At 40.5% G+C, this 21,488-nt stretch overlaps 2 protein-coding genes across 9 annotated transcripts; one reads left to right on the top strand and one right to left on the bottom strand.

Moving 5' to 3' along the window:
- Positions 1 to 1,366: 1,366 nt before the first annotated feature.
- LOC116044614 (metalloreductase STEAP3) lies at positions 1,367 to 13,898 on the top strand. 7 transcript variants are annotated; one of them, XM_031291943.1, is made up of 11 exons: positions 1,367 to 1,447; positions 2,346 to 2,588; positions 4,221 to 4,487; positions 4,615 to 5,139; positions 5,265 to 5,426; positions 7,985 to 8,268; positions 10,777 to 10,867; positions 11,077 to 11,181; positions 11,469 to 11,586; positions 13,518 to 13,580; positions 13,716 to 13,898. In XM_031291943.1, the coding sequence occupies exons 1-11, from the start codon at positions 1,382 to 1,384 to the stop codon at positions 13,787 to 13,789; spliced, it is 1,998 nt and encodes a 665-aa protein (XP_031147803.1). In that variant the 5' UTR covers positions 1,367 to 1,381; the 3' UTR covers positions 13,790 to 13,898. The 7 variants fall into 7 exon arrangements, with proteins under 7 accessions (XP_031147803.1, XP_031147796.1, XP_031147801.1 ...); XM_031291937.2 differs by lacking the exon at positions 10,777 to 10,867 and adding an exon at positions 2,141 to 2,197 and having other exon boundaries at positions 1,384 to 1,467; positions 7,985 to 8,257; XM_031291938.2 differs by lacking the exon at positions 10,777 to 10,867 and adding an exon at positions 2,141 to 2,197 and having other exon boundaries at positions 1,430 to 1,447; positions 7,985 to 8,257.
- Positions 13,899 to 15,051: 1,153 nt separating this feature from the next.
- On the bottom strand, positions 15,052 to 21,282 carry LOC116044839 (secretin receptor). 2 transcript variants are annotated; one of them, XM_031292365.2, is made up of 13 exons: positions 21,049 to 21,282; positions 20,873 to 20,972; positions 20,330 to 20,443; positions 19,707 to 19,813; positions 18,536 to 18,645; positions 18,315 to 18,447; positions 17,969 to 18,122; positions 17,063 to 17,123; positions 16,885 to 16,954; positions 16,536 to 16,627; positions 16,098 to 16,236; positions 15,954 to 15,995; positions 15,052 to 15,863 (listed from the first exon to the last, which is right to left on the bottom strand). In XM_031292365.2, exons 1-13 carry the CDS (start codon positions 21,115 to 21,117, stop codon positions 15,678 to 15,680), a joined length of 1,377 nt encoding a protein of 458 aa, XP_031148225.1. In that variant the 5' UTR covers positions 21,118 to 21,282; the 3' UTR covers positions 15,052 to 15,677. The 2 variants fall into 2 exon arrangements, with proteins under 2 accessions (XP_031148225.1, XP_035854683.1); XM_035998790.1 differs by having other exon boundaries at positions 20,330 to 20,416.
- Between the last annotated feature and the right edge of the window lie 206 nt (positions 21,283 to 21,488).

The raw sequence follows: 21,488 nt of genomic DNA, 5'->3' as shown, positions 1-21,488 counted from the left end.
ACAGCGGTAAGAATTTGCAACATCAGCTCCTGTCTTAACATGTGTCCCTAATCCCTGATGAAAAGCACTGAAGACATCTCCGCTCTTGAAAGCACAGAAACAAATGTCTTCCTCCATGTAACATTTTGACAGTGAAGCCCTGTCAGATGGTAACATGGCTGTACCTGTCCACCTCAGGCTAACCGTTTATGACTGTGCCTTTACTTCTCTGACACAATATTTCCCATCCAACTCTCTAATTGCTGGGTTAATGACAATCTATGAACCTGAAATCAGGAGGCTGCAGGAAAGGTTACGATACCTTGCTGTATGCTCATTTTTTACATCACATTTTCAATCCACATCATCAGGCTTGTTTTAGGGAGAGTAGAAAACTGAAAGCTGTCCCCACTGGATCAGAATAACATCAATGGTTTGACTTGTAAGAATAATGGCTTACCACACCAGGGGACACCAGTAATCGATACCTATGAATGAAAAATCTCAAAATCCAATGTGTATGTCAAGGACTGTAACCTTAAGCGTTGTAAACAAACATGAGGCCATGGCCGAGGGAGAGTGAAAGAGAGGGTGGCATGCATGCACTGTGTGTGCGCGCTTGTGTGTACGTGGTGACACTGATGCAGTGCTGCGAGCCAGGGGGATTCAACCTTTTGCAAGTGGCAAAGGCAGAGATGATGAAGTCATGTTGACAGTGTGTGACCCGCGGTGAGACTTCTTTTTAACACGATTTTGTTTTTGCTTTTTGGTTCTAATCCCACGGCCAGTTTATCAAATACGCCAACAGCCGCAGATGGAGTAAAGGGAGAAACTACTATTAAATCTCCGTCTCTAATGAGACAATATGAAAATGATTACATTTTTCTTCTTTTCATTTTCCAATAGATAGATAGATACAATGCGGTGTGAAAAACCCAATTAAACCATTGTTATAACAAGAAGAAGAGCAAGAGTTAACAGACGTGTAAACATGTCTGTGAGACTGCTTTGGGCCAAATGTCAGGATGCCAACATGCTGATTTTTAGCAGGTACAATACTTACCACTTTCGCCATCTACATTTAGTGTGTTAGCATGCTGACAATAGTGAATTATCCCCTTTTAATAATGTGGGTTGTACACATAACTGCAGCCTATATAAAGAGGTTGTGTCACTTTTCCCCCTTCCTGTAAATCACTTTGTAACCACTGTTTTTTAAAAGTGCTATTTGTGTTCTTGTCGTAATGTGAACAGTCTATTATGTGGCTTCTGAATAGATTCCTAGATCATATTCATTGTATTTCTACATTTGTGGAGCCCACGTGCTCTCTCTTTCTCCCTCGTTTTTATCTTCTGCACACACGTGGAGGCGTGGCTGGGGCGGGGCTTTGGCTGTTGCGTCATGTTATCAGGAAGAAACGCATCAGTTTACAGAGAGCGGAGAAGCGGGCTGAGTAAGTATCTAAAAGTAGGTAAAAAAATATCGCTGTAAGTACCAGCAGAAGCTACATTATGTTATGTAATCCATTGCTTGATCCAAATGTACACTGTATGTTTTCCTTCGTCGTGCTGTGAATCGGGAGAGCAACTTTATTCGGAGGTTAAGTCTCCACGAGTTCAGTCAAGGACAACAAGCAAGGTGGCGTCTGAAGTTTTTCTGTTATGAAGAGAATATCAATATGGATTTCTTGCAATTTAATCTTGTATCGCTAGTCGGTCGGCTTTAATAAATGATATAACGTTACTTGAAACGGTTTCTGAAGAGTCGCGGCTTTCTTGTAAATTCGGCACATAGCCGGATGATAACCAACGCAGCACCTCTATAAAAAATACATTAGACTATTCCCTTTAAGGGTGTATCGAACTTAACAGTGGAGTTCAGAATGAAGTGTTGCATGATTGGCAGACTTCTTTGTTAAACCTGCGTGGTTTTTATTATATTAACAGTTTGGTATCTCATTTTGAGCCATCTGGATAGACTAGTTACAGAGTTGGCTGTTACTGTCTTCAGGGTGTGTAATATCCTATCCAGTCCTATCTATTATTCAGACACAACGATGATGGGAATCCTAATAGCATCCATATGGCAGATAGAACTGCATTTAATACTGCATGTTTTACATATTGTATTACTAATAATAATGATTACTTTTTATTGTATGTCCCATGCTGGATGAAAAAGCAAGCATCTAAGGTCTAGTCCTAACAATCTGTGTCTGTAAGTAAATAAGTAAATATTAACATCTTAATGACTAATAAAAAGTGTTTTTTATTCTCCTTTTCTATTTATGTCTTGCATTTTAGGAACAAGTAATGCAAATAAAATAAACATAAACCTAGTTAATGACCATTTCTCTTCTCTGTAGGTTTGTCAGTGCATTATGCCTGATGAGATGTCGAGGCCTTTAATCCGAGGCAGAGGTGAAGGAGGAGGCTCCAGACATCTTGAAGCCTCCATGTCTGAAGCTGGCGCTCCAGTGATTGGCATTCTGGGTACGGGCGACTTCTCCCGCTCATTGGCTAGGAGGCTGGTGGCCTCTGGTTACCAAGTAGTGGTGGGGAGTCGAAACCCCAAACGCTCTGCGGCTTTGTTCCCTGAAGAGGCCGAGGTGACACACACAGTGACACTGACACTAACATTCACACTCACCGTGTAATTGGTGTTTTGTTTCTCTCCCTATGGTGATAATTATATGTTTACTCTGACTTTATCCACAAGGCATAATAACTGTTGTTACTATCCTGAATAGATGCCTAATCTGAGTGTGAGTCAATTGTGGTATGGGAACAGAATAAAGCAGTTTATCAGGCATTTTTAAAGTTTCCACTTCTATCGTCAGACTTGTCAGACAGTCAGTATTGGCGAATAAGGAATCCACAAGGATTCTTATAAATGCATTTTTTGTCAATTCGGTATCAGCATCAGATAATTATATGATATTGACATCTTCAAAAGATAAATACATTCCTAGCCATTTGAATAAAAATGTGATGAAGTTTATTCTAATTCACTGGCCACTTGTTTAGTTGATCACATAATCCTAAACTGCATACTATTACTGTGTCATGTTCCTCTTGTTATTATTATAATGTACTTTTACATGTGCATCTACTCCTCCTGATGTGAAGGAGGGCTGGGCAATATGTCAATATTATATCGACATCGATATATGAGGCTAGATATCGTCTTACATTTTGGATATAGTGATACATAGAAATACAATGTAGTGATATGACACAAGTGTTGTCTTTTTTTATTATTTGCCTTTACCCACTTAGTCATTATATCGACATTATTGGTGATTATTTATCAAAACTCCCATTGTGTTAATATTTTATGAAAGCACCAACAGTCAACCCTACAATATCGCCACAAAATCAACATCAATGTAAGTTTGGCTTATTTAAAGCTAATGTACTTGCACTTACTTCTTGCTGTCCGGAGTTTGTACCTTCAAGGTTGAAAGTAGGGTTGCACGATATTGACAAAATGTGATATTGCGATATCGATTATGAATATTGCGATATCGATATTAATTTCAATATTTTTAAACTTAATTACCAAAGTTACGGGAAAAGGCATCAAAATAGATTCATAACAAATACAACACGAGGTTTATTTCAACTGACTGTCATATTGGACTGGTCCAACATGAATAAATAAATAAGGACCATGTCTACAGAACAGGACATGTTTTACTGGTTGGACAGTATAAAATATATAAATAAAGAGAACAGGACACAACTTTTCTTTCGCTTCTGATTCGTTCCGTTTTGTTGTCTCTATTTCTTCACTTACACTGTCTCACTCTGTCGAAATATGCACACGTGGTACGCTCCATAGGGTTTGTCCCGTGGTGGACCTGTACGCTGACGCACACTAACATGTGCAAGTGGCACGGTAACTGGCCGATGAAATGATGATCATTACAGCGTTTCAAGCGAGCTCTAAATCAAACAACTCAGCCACAAAGCCAACAGACGGGACGCAGCGCTCCACAAAATAAATAAAGTATTGCATACTTATCGCGACACTTTCAATATAATATTGCGCAACGTGATATCACCATAACGATATTGAGTCGATATATCATGCACCCCTAGTTGAAAGCACTTCATTGGAATGTAATATAATGTAAAAATGTAACTATGTATTTAGTCAAAAATTTCGTGAGTTTTTTTTTTCTTCATATCGCCCAGTTCTAATGTGAAGTATAACCATTTCTATCTTTGTCTTCCAGGTGACCTCCCAGATGGAGGCAGCCAGCCAGGCAGACCTGGTCTTTGTTGCTGTGTTCCCCGAGCACCACTCCACGCTGGTGGACCTGAAGCCGACACTAGCTGGAAAGATACTAGTGGATGTCAGCAATGGTTTGAGAATCAACCGAGACGGGCCTTCGAATGCCGAACAGCTGGCCGACCTGTTTCCAGAGAGTTCTGTAGTCAAAGGGTTTAACACCATATCAGCCTGGACACTCCAGATGGGACCTCGGGATGGAAGCAGGCAGGTAGGTAGATTCACGGAGGCCCAGTGAAGCTTCTGACTTCAAATGAAATGTTTCCTGAAAGAAAAGAGGATGGAGGAGTCCAGATTTAGGGACTCTGTGAACTCAACCTCATCTTTTTTTCCTCCAGATTTTACTGTGCAGTAACAATAGCAAGGCCAAGACCTCGGTGATGCAGCTCTGTCGCAGAATGGGCTTCGTCCCCGTCGATATGGGCCTCCTCTCCTCTTCTCTGGAGATCGAAAACCTCCCCCTCTATCTATTCCCCTCCTGGCGCATCCCAGTCCTCTGCACCCTGTCCCTGTTCATCTTCTTCTACACGTACAACTTCCTCCGGGACGTCCTGCAGCCCTACGTCACAGCGCATAAGAGTGTTTTCTACAAAATGCCCATCGAGACCGTTAACGTCACTCTTCCCTCCGTGGCCTTGGTGATGTTGGCACTGGTCTACCTGCCTGGTGTGTGTGCCGCTTTCCTCCAGCTGTGGTCTGGCACCAAGTACAACCGCTTTCCTAATTGGCTGGACCGGTGGCTAACCAGGAGGAAGCAGCTTGGACTGTGTAGCTTCCTGTGTGCAGTTCTACACGCCATCTACAGTCTGTGCCTCCCCATGAGGAAGTCTGCCCGCTTCAAACTGCTCAGCTCTTTTAAACAGGTGATAGAAATAAGCAGAGGAATGTTTTACACTCTAATATAAACCCTGACTGTCGCAAAAGTGTAGTATATGCAAAACACCCAACCCTGGACACAGGATTTAGTTGTTTATTGTGTGATGTCCAGGTGAAGGAGGGGGAGGACTTGTGGATTGATGAGGAGGTGTGGAGGATGGAGCTGTACCTCTCAGTGGGCATCATGGCCCTCGGGCTGCTCTCTCTGCTGGCTGTCACCTCGCTGCCCTCAGTAGCCAACACTATCAATTGGAGGGAGTTCAGCTTCATACAGGTACACACACACACACACACACACACACACACACAGTGATGTACTAGTTACATAAAGAAACAAGAAAAGTAGATCTGAATGTGGCCCCACTGAAAGTCCTTTTTTCTATGAATATATACTGCAACATTGATGGGTTTCTATTCTTCTTGGATGCAGGGTAAGAGACAGATAGAATTAATACAGAATGATGGCCAAAGATTGACAGACAGTTATGACACATAGACATACAGGTAGAATTAGTCATCACGCTGATGTGTGACAGACGCACACTATGTGTCCTACATGCTCACATGTCACATACAAACACTGTGCTGGCCCAGTTTTGGCGTTAAACTTGGGCTATGACAAAGCCATCAGGAGTGTTGTGACTCGGTACACACACACACACGCACACACACACACACATACACACACGCACTTGGGCTATGACAAAGCCATCAGGAGTGTTATGACTCGGTACACACACACACACACACACTTCCTCCTTCCTTCCCCCTTCGTGGCCTCCATTTCTCCAGGACTCGCGGTCCGTCAGTGCTGCTTTTCCCTTTCATCTTTCCGTTCAGCTAATCCGGTTGCTGTCAGATTAGTCATGTGTGGACAGCCGGAGCAATAAAAAAGCAACTTTCTGCCCAGCGCATCTAGACTTGCTCCCTGCGTGTGTGTGTGTGTGTGTGTGTGTGTGTGTGGCTGTGTGTGTGTTTGTGCATCAGTCTCATACATGATTTACCACAATTACACGCTAAAGGTTCTTTAGGTGTACTCCCTAAAGGCAAAACATTGTCCACTTGACCTGTATATGTTTTGATTTTTGTTTTTTTAAAGTTTAGCAAATTGATAATAAGAAAAACGAGCCACAGCATTTGTATAATATTGTAAACCAGAGATGTGTTGAGCTTGTGTCCGACTCATTGTATTTGAGCAGTTTCTGACCACGCATTAACTGTCCCCTCTGTAATGTTACAGTACAAGACGCCTCTTTTTTTGGTCCCGTTACTGATCCTCATTATGTAAGACATGAGGTCCAGTTGCAGTCTCGACTTATAATGCTCATAATCACTTATTTCTTGCCGTGCTCTTTGTGACACCAGAGAACATAATGGGGTTCGGTAAAGTGCAGCAGGACGTGCTGTCAGTCCCAAGACTTAGATTTCCCTATGTAGGTCCATGTAACGATGATGATGCAGGATGACATCATCAAACTGTCAGGCCATATGACTTAATGTTTACAGCTCTTGGTTCGTATGTAGAAAAAACCGGACAAGAACTACAAGGCAACAATGTATAATTTTTATTTTATTTTTTTTTTAGGCCAAAATGATTAGTATAGCATTTTGTGTTTTTTTTGTTTTGTTATTGTGATTACGTACAAGAAAAACCATAACAACGCAAACAGTGGTCTCTACAACACATTGCCATCATATGACAAGTTTTACTTTACAGAAATGGCAAATATGTGCGGTGGATTAGTCTTAAGTATATATATATTTATTTATATATTTATTTATTTATATATATAAATTTATTTATATATATTTATATATATATTTATTTATTTATATATATATATATATATTTATTTATTTATTTATATATATATTTTATTTCATAATACTAATTATGTATTACTTAATTATTTCCTGAAACAGCACTGTAGGTTTAGCTAACCGAGGGCATGTAGTGTATTTGGTGGGGACTATTTTCAACAGCAGTTTATTACAGGTTCACAAATATATCCACTTTAAATACCACAAGATATTTTTTTCCTGCATAGATGGAGACACACTTGTTGTACCGATAATAGACATTTTCACGGCAGACATTTTGACATGTCAAAGAAGGTATAGCTAATCACATTGATAATTGGATGTATCCCATTTAGGTGAGCCAGTTCCAGGGGTTTGTATGGTACACGCTGGCTCACTGAAGAGGACTAACTGGAACTGTTAATGTCAGTGCTTCCACCCTTTGACGGGTCAAAATGTCTGCTGTAAAAAGGGTCTATTGTTCAAGTACCACAATCCCCCAAATTCCCATTTGATTCTTTAGAGATACCTCGGGAATGCTTTTGCTATTGCTATCAATCTACAATGATTATTTTGCTGCTTTTTTCCTTCTTTTTTTTAATTGCTGCCGTTCCGCTGTAATAAAATGTCATCACTCTTGTCAAGTGGAAATAATTATGATCTGCTCTGCCCAGTTAGTGTGCGTTAAAAAGAAAACAAAAGTGTATTTTTTAACTCCTGACTCCTATTTGACTCACCCTGGGAAGTTATTTTTAATTAGTGGGCCCTGTAGGTACAGTATATGGCACACACACACACGCACGCGCATACATAAGTGGGGTTGATTCAGGTCATGAGTGGTAGGTCAGTGCGTTTCCTCAGGGTCTGCAGCCGCCTGTAACACAGTGAGCTAATGTAGTGGACTGTGAACTGAAGATGAGTCACTTCAAACCATGAGGGCCATACGTATATATGGAGGACAGGACGATTGCATTGATACATTGTCTTCACTTCCAAATGCAATCTGTGACCTCCTTCTTTCACCTCCTGCAGTGCACACTGGGTAACTGTGCCCTGTCCATGGCCACCCTCCACACACTCCTCTTCGGCTGGGACCGTGCCTTTGATCCGGCCCAGTACCGCTTCTACCTGCCTCCCACCTTCATACTGGTCCTGATTCTTCCCCTCACCGTCCTGCTGGGCCGCCTGGCTCTCTGTGTGCCCTGCGTGGCCAGGCGGCTCAGACAGATCCGCCGCGGCTGGGAAAAGAGCAGACACATCCGCTTCACCCTGCCGGACGACGACTGCCGCAATGGGCTGGAGGATGTCAGTAATGTGTGAGAAACACACTGTAAGGTGTGTGTGTGTGTGTGTGTGTGTGTGTGTGTGTGTGTGTGTGTGTGTGTGGATCCACACAAAAAGGTGTGAAAGTAGAACTCTTTTATGTGTGCACTCATGAATATAAACACAACTCACACAGGAGATAAATGATTTATACAGCCTTGGAATGTATTGAAGGCTCCTCTCTAAGTCCCACTGCGAGATTTCAGAGGTGCGTGATCTTCTTTTGATCAAATTAGCCGGTAGTTCCTTAGAGATATTTGACCAGTAGAGCTGTGGTCGTCAACCTTATTGCACTATGCATCGTCATTAATCAGTATTTAGTTATGCTTTACTCTAATTTATTGTTATGTACACTAGAGTGCGGATCGGGCCGCATTTTTCTGTCCGGGCCCAGCCCGCGTCCGACAGAGCAGTAACCGAACCAAACCCGAGCCTGACAAATCCGTTTTTTTTCTCATACTAATGACACATGTACGTTTGTTTGTGTGGAAAGCCTGCTTTCATTAAGCAACTGTAGGAAGGCATTCGGAAATGTCAACGGATGAGCGCATCAGCACACACGGGGCAACAAGCGCACGTTAACACAGGCGCGCACCTACATAATAAGCTTTTTTAAATTTAAAATGTTCAATGCCTTATCGCGCTGATGTGAACGAGCCCGACCCGAACCCGAACATCATTTCTAAATATCTGTCCAAACCCGGCCGGTTCGGGTATCCATCCTCTACAGTACTCTATTTGAAAAACTGTAGGAGAACAATATTAGCTTCTGGTTTAATTCATGCAAAACAGTCCCTGTTACACTTCTAATGAACCTGCTGAAGACAGTACATCGGAGTTTTGCACAATTCCATAAGTGAGTATTTGAAATATGATTTCTTGGCTTGTGCATTCCTGTTGGATAATTATATTTTCTTTTTGCACTTCAGGACTTCTACACCGATTTTTTTGTCAGCCAGTCTTCAACATAGCCCAACATTGTTATGAGGTTTTTCACTGGCAACAGTGTTTAATTTTGCTTTAACAGCTTGTTTTGCAAAACTTGGACAATTTGATGTGCTGTAATATTCATTCAAACTGTTCGGGACTGTATAGAAATTATTGGGGTAGGGAGGGAGTAGGCATTTTAGATGATGTACCCCAATTTAAATATTTGATGTCCTCCACCATTACACAAATTAGAAGTGTTGAAGTAGCAATTACCAAATGTACGGCAAATGATGTGTACCTTTTTTATATTCTAGCCATTTTTGTGTTAGAACCAAGGATTACTAAACGTATAGCACCTGTTTTATGCACAAGGAAATGTATTTTTCCTATGCAAAGTGATGTATGCAAAGACAACTGAAAGTGTCTTGGTTAATGGGCTGAAAACATGGGTCCAGAACTGAAAAAGAATTCAACACCTCCCTGTTTCTGACCCCCCCCCCCTGAATAATTTCTGTACAGTCGCTTACCCAGGTGTTGTTTATGAATTGTTCCGTGCCAACTGAAAAACCCAAAGACTGAAGCTGAAAAATACTGCTGCTGTAGCTGCCACACTTGCTGCAATGTGTTGGTTTGCAACGTCTAGTACAGACAAGTGGTTACACAAGTTTTAGAAAATGATCATTGACACATTGCCTTTTTGTTTTGTTTTTTTCTATTACATGGTTACAATGTAATGTTGTGCTAACTGACCTGCTGATGAAGTACCCATCAGCACACATTTGACTTACAAAAATATCAATAGGCTGTTACAGAACTGTTTTACTGCTTTCATTATTAGCATGAAAAGCACAATTTTCAGCTGGTGTGTGTTTTATAATACGAGTTTGTATTTTATCAGTTTTGTGAATTTGCCAAAGATGATTGTTATCGTTACGTGATAGGTAGTAGTTGTCTGAATCTAAATGACTATGTCAAAGTAGTGTACTGAAATTTAAGCAGTTTATAACTACAAATGCATGAATTGAAATTATTCAAATGGAAATTTCGAGAACATAGAATAAACCATTTTGTTCTACTATTCACTATTGTATTGTCTTAAATAATGGGACATAGATTTTTAAATCTTCATGTTAGGATTTCTTAATTGAGTCAATGGCTGAAATAACACTAACTATCTTCACTGTTTAAAAGATTATATATATGTCCACTGATAATGATCAAATGAAATAATTTAATCTCAGGCCGAACCCAAAGTGTACAACAGCAATGAACCCACCAGATCATGAAATATGTGGATGCTGCCATCTTGTGGTGGAGGAATATTCTTTTCCCCTGTTTTCCAAAGATAGAAACTTTTTCTTTTACATGAATATGTACTTTGGAAAACACAAGTAATAAGAGACGTTTTGTTTTCATACAGCTCCGTCAAAACAAAGTCAACAAGTCCTGTTCGGGTGCATAACATAAGTAAAGGATTAAATCTGTTCTTGCGTCGTTAAACAAAAAAAGAGAATTTCTTGTCAAATATGTGAAAGAGGCTAGACGTTTTGTTAAAAATATCTGTTTTGCAGTGCTGCAAGTGTAACTGGAAACCCCCGGTGTTATCTGTCCACTGCGTACATAGTTGTGACAGAATCTTGTTTCAACAAAAATGAATTGAAGGTAAGTATAAGGAGTATAATTATCTTACCTTGTAAAATACAAGTCATGGCAAGTGTTAAGATATAATGTATGACATAACTTAAATTGTCATATCAAACTATATTGTTCCCTTTATAATTAAAGAATTGTTAGTGTCTAGCAATTGGTCTTTTGCTGTCTTCGCTGGTGGTGTGGCCTTAAGAAACTACCTCCCACTTTATGCTCCTCAGCAAATCCCAACCCAGAAAAAGGACACTATTGCTGAACGAGTTGGACAAGCAAGGTGCAGCAACAGCAGCAGCAAGGTGTGTCAGTTTCAACCGGCAGTCATGAATGTAAGTACTCTTCTAAATTTAAGCCTTCCCTACAATGTTTCCTAGAAGATTTATGGGACTATTAAGTTATCTCTCAGGGATGTTTACTTATCCAGATTCCCAGGGAGGTTGTTACGCAGCAGGAATCCCTCCGCTTAGCTACGTGTAAAGTCTTGTGTAAATGTAATGAGGCGATGAGTTAGATAATTGAACAAGAGTATAAAAAAAAACAACCCTATTTTGCAAATAAGTAAGTCTAGTTATAAGAAGATGTCTGTATCAGCTTGTGTTTTCTCTGATCCTATCAGGAGTCCTTTGAGCAAGCAGTAGAGGACGTGAAGATACTGAAACAAAGACCTGGCTATGGAGTGCTGGGTGAAGTGTATGGTTTATATAAGCAAGCCACAGTCGGCGATGTTAACATAGGTGAGTCTCTGTAGCGCAAACGTTTTCTTAAGGTTTCTAACATTGTGGAATTTATATGAATACACACAAAACAACCACTTTGTGTTTTTGATGTGCTCTGAGTAATCCAGTTCTTATGGAAAGGGAACCAGCAGGGTGTGGTGAGAAAGAATGTGGTTTGACAAGTTAGGTGTCTGTGTGTGAGAGACCGGGGTGTTACAGTAGCACAAAATTCTGTGCCCTGTAGAAAGGAATTTTCTATGGGCCCCTGCCCGCCTCCACAGCTATTCATTCTAGCATCTTTTTGGGCCCTCCTCACATAAGGGCCCTGGGTACTCAGTCCCCTTTCCCCCCCAGTCCGACGCCCCTGGTGAGAGCTCCCATGACTGATTTACATGAAGCGGCTTATTAAAAAAAAAAGCACTATTATGAACATGATTATTCAAAGCTAAATTTCAGTGATGCATTTAGTACATTTTACTCACACACAGATTCAAATTATAGATACAAAATAGTTGAATTGAGCTTCATCGTGACCAACTGCAACAGTAGTAATATTCCTAAATATATACAGTACTAGCAAGTATTCTAGAAATACGGAGGTCTCCAGTCCTGGATCCCTACTCCTATCTATAAATGTTTTAATGTTTTTAATTATATGCATTTTTTTTGTATTTAATCTATTAAGTAAACGGTTCAATTATTATTTTGTCTTCACTTTTTGTATAACTTTTATTTCCCAACATAAGATCTACATGGTGGGGAAATACTGAATCATGTATTTACTTATTCATTGGTCTAAAACTATACACATTTTTAATTTGTTGACTCTTAAAAATACTACAGTCAGCCTATAAAATACCCATCATGTGTACCTTTTTAATATCCATCCATCCATCTTCTTCCGCTTATCCGGTAACGGGTCGCGGGGGTAGCAGCTCCAGCAGGGGACCCCAAACTTCCCTTTCCCGAGCCACATTAACCAGCTCCGACTGGGGGATCCCGAGGCGTTCCCAGGCCAGGTTGGAGATATAATCCCTCCACCTAGTCCTGGGTCTTCCCCGAGGCCTCCTCCCAGCTGGACGTGCCTGGAACACCTCCCTAGGGAGGCGCCCAGGGGGCATCCTTACCAGATGCCCGAACCACCTCAACTGGCTCCTTTCGACGCGAAGGAGCAGCGGCTCTACTCCGAGCTCCTCACGGATGACTGAGCTTCTCACCCTATCTCTAAGGGAGACGCCAGCCACCCTCCTGAGGAAACCCATTTCGGCCGCTTGTACCCTGGATCTCGTTCTTTCGGTCATGACCCAGCCTTCATGACCATAGGTGAGGGTAGGAACGAAAACTGACCGGTAGATTGAGAGCTTTGCCTTCTGGCTCAGCTCTCTTTTCGTTACAACGGTGCGATAAATTGAGTGTAATACAGCACCCGCTGCGCCGATTCTCCGACCAATCTCCCGCTCCATTGTTCCCTCACTCGCGAACAAGACTCCAAGGTACTTGAACTCCTTCACTTGGGGTAAAGACTCATTCCCTACCTGGAGAAGGCACTCCATCGGTTTCCTGCTGAGAACCATGGCCTCAGATTTAGAGGTGCTGATCCTCATCCCAGCCGCTTCACACTCGGCTGCGAACCGATCCAGTGAGTGCTGAAGGTCACAGGCCGACGATGCCATCAGGACCACATCATCTGCAAAAAGCAGCGATGAGATCCCCAGCTCACCAAACTGCAACCCCTCTCCACCCCGACTACGCCTCGATATCCTGTCCATAAATACTACAAACCGGATTGGTGACAAAGCGCAGCCCTGGCGGAGGCCAACTCTCTTTAACCTTTTTAATAGTAGAATGTAATAGTATAATACTATATAAACTGCATGAGTAGTTTTGACACTTAAAGTACATTATGTTTCAGTTGTTTCAGTTATTGACGGTTGCTTTTACGTCCACAGGGCGTCCAGGGATATTTGACCTTGCAGGACGAGGAAAATGGGATGCATGGGAACGAAGGAAAGGTCAGATTTACAGAACTTTTTATTTGTATATAAATAACATGAAAGATTATATGCAAAACATAAAACTGTTGTATTTTACCTTACATGGATCAAAAAAAACTAACTGGTTTTCTTGGTTCCATTTTGAACCAACAGGTCTGTCCAAAGATGAAGCAATGGGCGCCTATGTTAAGTTGGTGGAGGAGCTGAAGAAGGAATATGGGTTCTAGAGTCTGTTTCTCACAAATTATTTGGTACCGTAGCTTTTTCAACATCACATTTCTTACTTGTTCTCAATAGTAACTCAAAATTAAAGTCAGATTTTACATGCCGCTCCAATCTTTGGTACTTTGTTACTGTGTAAAGCGTGATTTACGGCTTCCGCCGTAGCCTACGTAAGTGGCCTGAAGTTTATATTTGTGCGTTGGTGTGTTCATATCGAGCTTACAGACATGAGGGTGGTATCGATCTTCTCGTCTAAGGCTACATCCACAATAATACGCGTTTGTTTAAAAACATATCTTTTGTCCAGAATTTGGAGACCTTTGGAAACGACGACATCCGTCTTATTTGTTACATACCCTTTCAGTAACCGTTCCACCTAGTCATCGGTCAAAGCTAATATACTTACTTTTCGACATTGTTGTTCTTTCTCCAAAGCATTTTCAACTTGTACATCCATGATTTTCAACTGCAGAGTAATGTTAGACAATCTGCTTTCTGTTTACACCGGCACGCGCAAGCCCAGTGTATGCGAATGGTCATGTTCTATTTCGTATAGGCTTCGCCTTCTAAGAGCTGTCGCTATTGGGTAATCCCTTCGCGTAACTATCGTGATATTTGTAGTTTGTGTTGACATGTTAATATGGACGGAGATTAGTTCTGCTGCGGAGCCTAAACTCTTGTATAGACGAAGATCGTTTTTGTTTCAAAAAGGTGTTTAAAAATGAAAACATTAGTGTGGATGTAGACTAACTCTCGGCAAGAAAGCGAATAAATGTGTTTCCTAAAATGTAAAACTATTCCTTTAGGTGCAAATACAGTATACGTTTCACAAAAACATTTTCAATTAAGAGCATCTATATACAGGACTGGCTATCAAAAATGAAGACTTGTTGTTTGGGCCTCAGGCTGAACTTGTTTCTGTTGACTAAATATCCAACAGGCTGTAAATATAAATAATAGAAGTACCTGTCAGTATAATGCACCACAAACTACAGCCTCCAAAGTGAACATAGAGTTGAATCAACACCTCTCATTTTTGTTTGGTTTTACTACGCTAAAAGAGGAATTCCACCAATTTTATGCATCAAGATCAGTTTGCACGTATTACAGTGTAGTGCTCAGTTGTCTGTCACGTCTTCTGTAGCTGTGGAGATTCGTCAAGTCTAGAAAAAAAAAAAATATATATATATATATATATATATATATATATATATATATATATATATATATATATATATATATATATATATGAGATATCATAGTGATGTCATCAGGGTTCTCAGACCGGCTTGAGACTTCAAATTCTTACAACAGAAGGCCTGTGTTTGAAAGAAATGTATCAGGGTTTACAAAAAGATGCTGTCGAGTTGCATTATGGGGAATGTAGGATCAGGTGTTTTTCGAGACAAAAGAGGCAAACAACAGGATAGCTTAGCCTCTGCTTCATAAATTCTTTTTTTTTTCTATCTGTGTCATTCAAGTCCCCAAAACGTAATGGTGCAATAGTAAATAACTGTAGTACCTCCTTTTAAATTGGTATTTAAAAATGTAAGTATAATTTATTTATATAGCGCTTTTCACAGATAAAAATCACAAAGTGCAAAAAATGTATATCTATACTGTATATGTGACATTTGAACATCATTGCCAAATTCATTTTAATACATATAAGAAGAACTACAAACAAGTGCACCTGGCAGCTTACTAACTGGGTATCTACAGTGCATTTTACACCCTTACGTCATCAAGTAAAAACACTCCAGGGATTAGAAAAATATGCATTTGACAGTACCACAGTATTAAACACCCAAGCTGCAGTTGTGTACTAACTGGCTGTCATCCGTTACTTATATTGACGACGAGAGTGAGAAAACGAGCCAATCCCAACTCTAATCACATCTGCACAGTATCCACGGGGAGCCCACTGGCTGCCGGGCTGCCTGGAGAGCAGGGCAGCAGGGAGACCTGTGTTTGGGGAGAGCTACTGTGGCTGATGGAGCCGTGATGCTGCCAGCGCCGACTGGGGAGGTGCCGAGTCAGCCTCCACCTCCTCCACCTCCTCTGAAACTCCTGCTGCACCTGGAAAATGTTGCACATTATAGATCCTACATTTGCTTCACACTTTAACTTTTGGGAGCTTTGAGTTTAGTCTCTAACTAGCTACCTTACCTCTCCGTTAATGAAGCAGTAGAGCACAGCGACCACAAAACCCTTTAGAGATGTGAGGAGAAAAGGTCGGTGAGGGTAGTTTGATTTGTCATTATTCTGACTCGATTAGACGTTCTATCTCTCTCATACATACACCTAATTTACCTGTGTGGATGACAGAGCCAGCTCTGCAAATGTCCATATCTGAAACACTGAGCTGCTGACTTCAACGGGTAGGAAAACAAACAGGATGTAATGTAGACCAAACAGAGCCACCAGAAAAAAAGTGGATTTGATTAGCCTCCTGGTGAAAGAAAAAAAGAAGTATTTTTAACCATAAAATGTTTCGTTCCAGGCATTGACCTTCTGTATTACAGTATGTCCTTGTATTTGCATCAGTCCCTGTTAAACTGACCTGCTTGTGTTTGTATTTTTACTCGGATTAACAAAGCAAATGGGAACAATTTTTATGAGCTTATCTAATGCAAAGTACATTCCCGTTCCTCAAAGCCTCTGCTTTTTCACATGTAAACCACTACTGGCCTCAACTTTACATAACAGATACGTATATAGTATAAATCCCACAGTGTGATCACTACTCACTTGTACTGGCTGAATTCATTCCTCTGTGCAACTGGCATTCTGAGTTTGTTCACCAGTATCCTCAAAATGCCCCCAAAAAAGATGAGATTGATCTGAAATGAGTAAAACACTATTGTTATACTATTTTGTCATGCACGTTGGTCAACATTTTGGGAATAATGCTAGTTTGCTTTCTTGCCAAGAGCTAGAAGACAAGATTCCTCCCACTCATATGTATGAGAGTGGTATCGATCTTCTCATCTAACTCTTGGCGAGAAGGTGAATAACTATATTCCCCAAAATATCAAACTCTTTTTTTATAATGTTTTAAAGAATGGAATTTAAGTCAAAAAGAAAATAAAGTTTTTACAGATATAGTCAGAAGAACTGGTACTCGAAGAATCCACCAAATCCATTCATGTTTCCTGGTTTCCCAACAGCTTTGGCAATGAAGTAAGAAATCGTTTTCAAATGACACACTTAATATATAATAAAGATAATATCAAAACTGCAAATGAATGAGTGAAACCAATTGTTAGTCCCCTTACCCTTCGTCTTCATAAAAATACTTTGCGCATCCCCAGGAGACAATAACAATCAAAGGTAAACCTGTGTGATGAAATCAATCTTGGGTAAATAGAAGCAAAGACAAAGGTGCTATATAATATTTCAAAACATTGTATTTCTGCAACTTCAAACTAGCACTGTGAGGCCATATGAGTAGTTTCCTAAGTGTGAAACAGTTAGGCCTCCTGCACACTGGATGCGTGGCGTGAGCGTGTCAGCTGCGTGGCGTGTCTGTTTTTATTTCGGCTCCCATGTTAACAGCTTAGAGCTTGTACACTGCCTGCGTGACACGCATGTCTCAGGCGTGCATGCTAGAAATAGGACCAACGCGTATTTTTCACGCGACACGCAAGCGTATTGGAAGGGTTTCCAGGCACAATAGAATACAAAAAATGTTTATATGTCATTTTGACACGAATACATATTAATAAATGACATGTTGATGTTTGAAAGTCTCTAGGTTTTGACATAAATGCAGATATAAATGTAATTTAAAAAAATAAAAATAAATAATTATCAATTTTCAAATATTGCACCTGTCAATACAGAACGAAATATTCTGTATTTCTATTTTGCCGTCAATACTGCCAACGTTGTCTTTGCTGTTATCAAATCAGTATATATGTATGTTTAACATTTCATTTTATCAATGGGAAAGGCTAGCAGCAGCAGCGGTGTGTCACAGGTTTCTGGTGTGAAAAGACATAGAAAACGCCATGCAACTGACACGCAACAGCAATGCCACGCTCACGCCACGCAGGCAGTGTGCAGGAGGCCTTAAGGTATAAGGTTAGAGTACCATCAGATGTTATGGCTGATTTATTGCATTCATGTGACTTTTGTTTTTGTGTGAAGCAAAGAGAAAGGTGCACTTGATTTCTCCCTACCCCAGCTTAGGACGATGTACCAGGCGAGGTGTTTCTTCAGGGAGAAGAAGGAGCGGCTCACCAGGGTGAAGAGGAAGTGACCCTCTGCCAGAAGCCAGCTATAGTTTGCCAGGATGGAGTAGTTGGAAAACATCAACACCACCTTACATGCCACCTGCCGCACAGAAAAGAAGGATGTGTTAATCAGACACTCCTATGTAGGTGTTGAGGAAATAAATAAGAACTTTCTGTATCTGTATAATGTAGTAGATTAAAATGAGTATCGGCTAGTAATGTAAAAATGCGACGGTATGACAAAAAAATGGGAGGGTATGACAAAAAAAAGGGTCCATGCATCCATACATACAGGGTAGTGGTCACAGTGATAGAACTCTTCATTGGTAAACAGCAGAGAGTCTCTGATGAAGATGAAGATGGCTCTCAGGATGAAGGAGATAAACAGCTGGATGTGAATGTGGTTCCTGGTACAGTGCAGCTTTCTGCAGAAATAGTAAGATTCAACCAATGCATTTCACACTAGTCCTAGTTGAAGGAGAGAGAAAGGGCTATGAAAAGGTGTTTCCTCACCTAAACAGACAGAATATGGTGACAGCGATGGTGAGGGAGATGAGAGAGAGTGTGTATCCGGCTGTGTACATGGTCTTCACGTAGGAGAAATACAAATGGGAGTCTGAGGACTGAACAAGGGAAAGAGAGCAGTGCTGTATCACCTTCAAAACAGCATGATTTTACAATATACTGCATCTAGCGCTCCCAATAATTACAAAGATTACAATAACAGCCACTGTGTGGGGACTTGAGAAGCCTAAGGGAAAGTTTTCTACTTGTTGTACTAATGTAAGAAAATCCTAATGTTAGCTACAAACGTATTTATAATACAATGCAGATAACTGCCCAGTAAAACATTTCACTCTTGTGTGTGGCTTTTTATTTCTCTTACAGCTGATTTTTTACACCAAAGATTCTTTAACCCTCTCATTCTTCATCTTGCATTGCCAGACCTTCCTCCACAGCGCTGCAGAGGAAGGTCTGGCGAGTCCACACAACATTCCGGGATGTTTATTTGCATGTCTTCAAACCAATCACAATCATCTTGGTCGGCGCTAAGCGCCAGACGGAGCAACAGTGTCACTGCAAAATATCCTCGGGAAGGAACTTGTTTTGGTGGAACGTGCTCGTTCAAAGGTTGTTTTAGTTGCGCAACAGAAAACTCAGATTGGACAGATAGTCTAGATAGCTGTCTGGATTTACCCTGCAGAGATCTGAGGAGCAGTTAACCATAGTCCTCAGAAATCCACCTGAGGTTAGAACGCCAACACAAAGAAAGCGGAAGGCGATGGACATCCGGCCGAAAATGAGGGACATCCGGCGGAATTTCCGGCGGCACCTGAACAATCTCGGAAATGAACCGTCGTCGATATAGACTAATATTAACTTTCAAATAGTATCTTATTTGCTTGTATACTTTTATGGCAGAAAAGGAAGTGATGAATCTCAAGTATAGGGACCCTACTCTCTTCCCATTGGCTCACAGACCTAAGTATGCATAGAAACACTAGTTATAGCCATACAATTCTTTCAATCGACATATGTTAAGCTTCTCCACCATCTCAAGAGATACAGTATGTCTGTACTCGGATAGAAGAGTACTCTGATAATGCAAAACTGGGTGCGTTGTGCTTCATAGCTTTCTATTAGATAAACTACACATAGTGTGTGCATATGAGTTACCACCAACCTCTCTGAGAAAGTGAAGTGTCTCATTGAAAGTGTAGCCACATGCAACTTCATGTGGGACGAGAGGGTCTGTCCAACCACTGGCAGTGCAGTTGCGATGCACTTCAGCTGCAAAACAGCAATAAAAACCTGCATCTGTCACTGTTGTCTGAGAGTGCATTTGAGCCGGACAGAAAAATGAATGTATCCTGGAAAATAATGTCTTATGGGGATGTTTTTTCAGGAGTATGTATAATGGCACGTAGATCTGTGTTCACAAACTTGGATTTATTGGACAGTAAAAAGCTGCCAAACCATTACTTTCCCTTATCAGGTACTTCAATAAACATGTGGTTCTTTAGATAAATGATCATCTATCATCTTCATCTCCTAATATACGTAGCACTCCAATGTGTTACACAATGTCTCTGTGTGCATAGGCTTTTTATGGCTAAATGTTTGGATAGACACCCTGAGAGGGAAAACATGTCTTAATCCTCGATGGAAACAAATCAGCTTCCCGGCAAATAATTAACCAGTAGATAGATATAGATAATGGGTGACAGATTGTGTGTGTGTGTGTGTGTGTGTGTGTGTGTGTGTGTGTGTGTGTGAGTGAGAGAGTGTGCAAGAGTAGTATCTCACCTTCGGAATTGAAAAACTCTGGACATGGCTGAGAGACGGTATCTCCAAGAGAAGCAGGAGGCCAGCAGTTCAGTTCATCCCACATTCCTTTACAGTGTACACTTATATTGTTTTCTTCAATGATGGAACAAAAATTACACATTTCTTTTCATTTTATTTGCTTGGATTCTACACAAAACAAAGTCAATAATAATAACAAATGAAAATAAATAAATATATCTGAGTAGATGTTTTAGTTGCAGGATAAAACACTACAAAACCACCATATCTGGATGAATCTTGATCCTTCAGTATTAAATGCATTCTGCCTCATGAAAGTCTTGGATTTCAAGGTGCATAATGTTATGGGACCACTAGATGTCACTAAAACATCACGTCAAATTTCTGTAAGTTAAAAAAAGCTTAATTCAAAGATTTTATTCGTTTTCGGAGATCATCGTTTCTTTCAACGGAACGCAGCAATCTCGATTCATTCAATATTATTTAAAGTAAAAGATAAACAATAGGTGTAAAATACACAATTTGGAAACTGTATTGACTCACCTGTTGCTTTTTGTGACTTAAAAAGTAGCTGATCTGTCATGCACTTTTCCTCCTCTTTCACAAGATGAACATGAGGATGACACCATGATGACGATTTTGCCTGTAAATAAGGAAACGATAATGCACTTGTTCTTAACATATATAGATTCAAATCAAACATGCATCTATGTTCTCACCTGGGGTAACAGTAGCATTCCAATAAGTCCAACTTTTTTCATTGTGTCTGACGGGTTCCTTTTTTCCATCAAGATAGGTACCTAGGTCCAGACCTCAAGCCGCATATCTGATTAGAATGAAAAGCAAGCATCCTGCCATGCAGCAGATATGTGAAGTCTGAAAATCAAACATAGGCCTCTTTAGAGTGTCGATAATTATGCACATTATTCCTTAGGACAATCTGATAAGCGCTTATCAAGGTAGTTATACTACAATCAGAACTTCCTTTCGGGACTTTCAAAATAAAGGCTTCATTCATGGGCAGGTATAGGTATGACATCGGTAAGTATATGTAATCACAGAGACGTGGGATCTTTGGTACTATTAAGGTCATAGCACATTTTTAAAATATTAATCTGTTTTCACTGCACACCAGTGTTTGTACTCTATGCTTTTATTT

Source organism: Sander lucioperca, chromosome 24, assembly GCF_008315115.2.
Source record: "Sander lucioperca isolate FBNREF2018 chromosome 24, SLUC_FBN_1.2, whole genome shotgun sequence".
Taxonomy (NCBI): domain Eukaryota; kingdom Metazoa; phylum Chordata; class Actinopteri; order Perciformes; family Percidae; genus Sander; species Sander lucioperca.
This window is presented reverse-complemented; position numbering and strand designations above follow the sequence as displayed.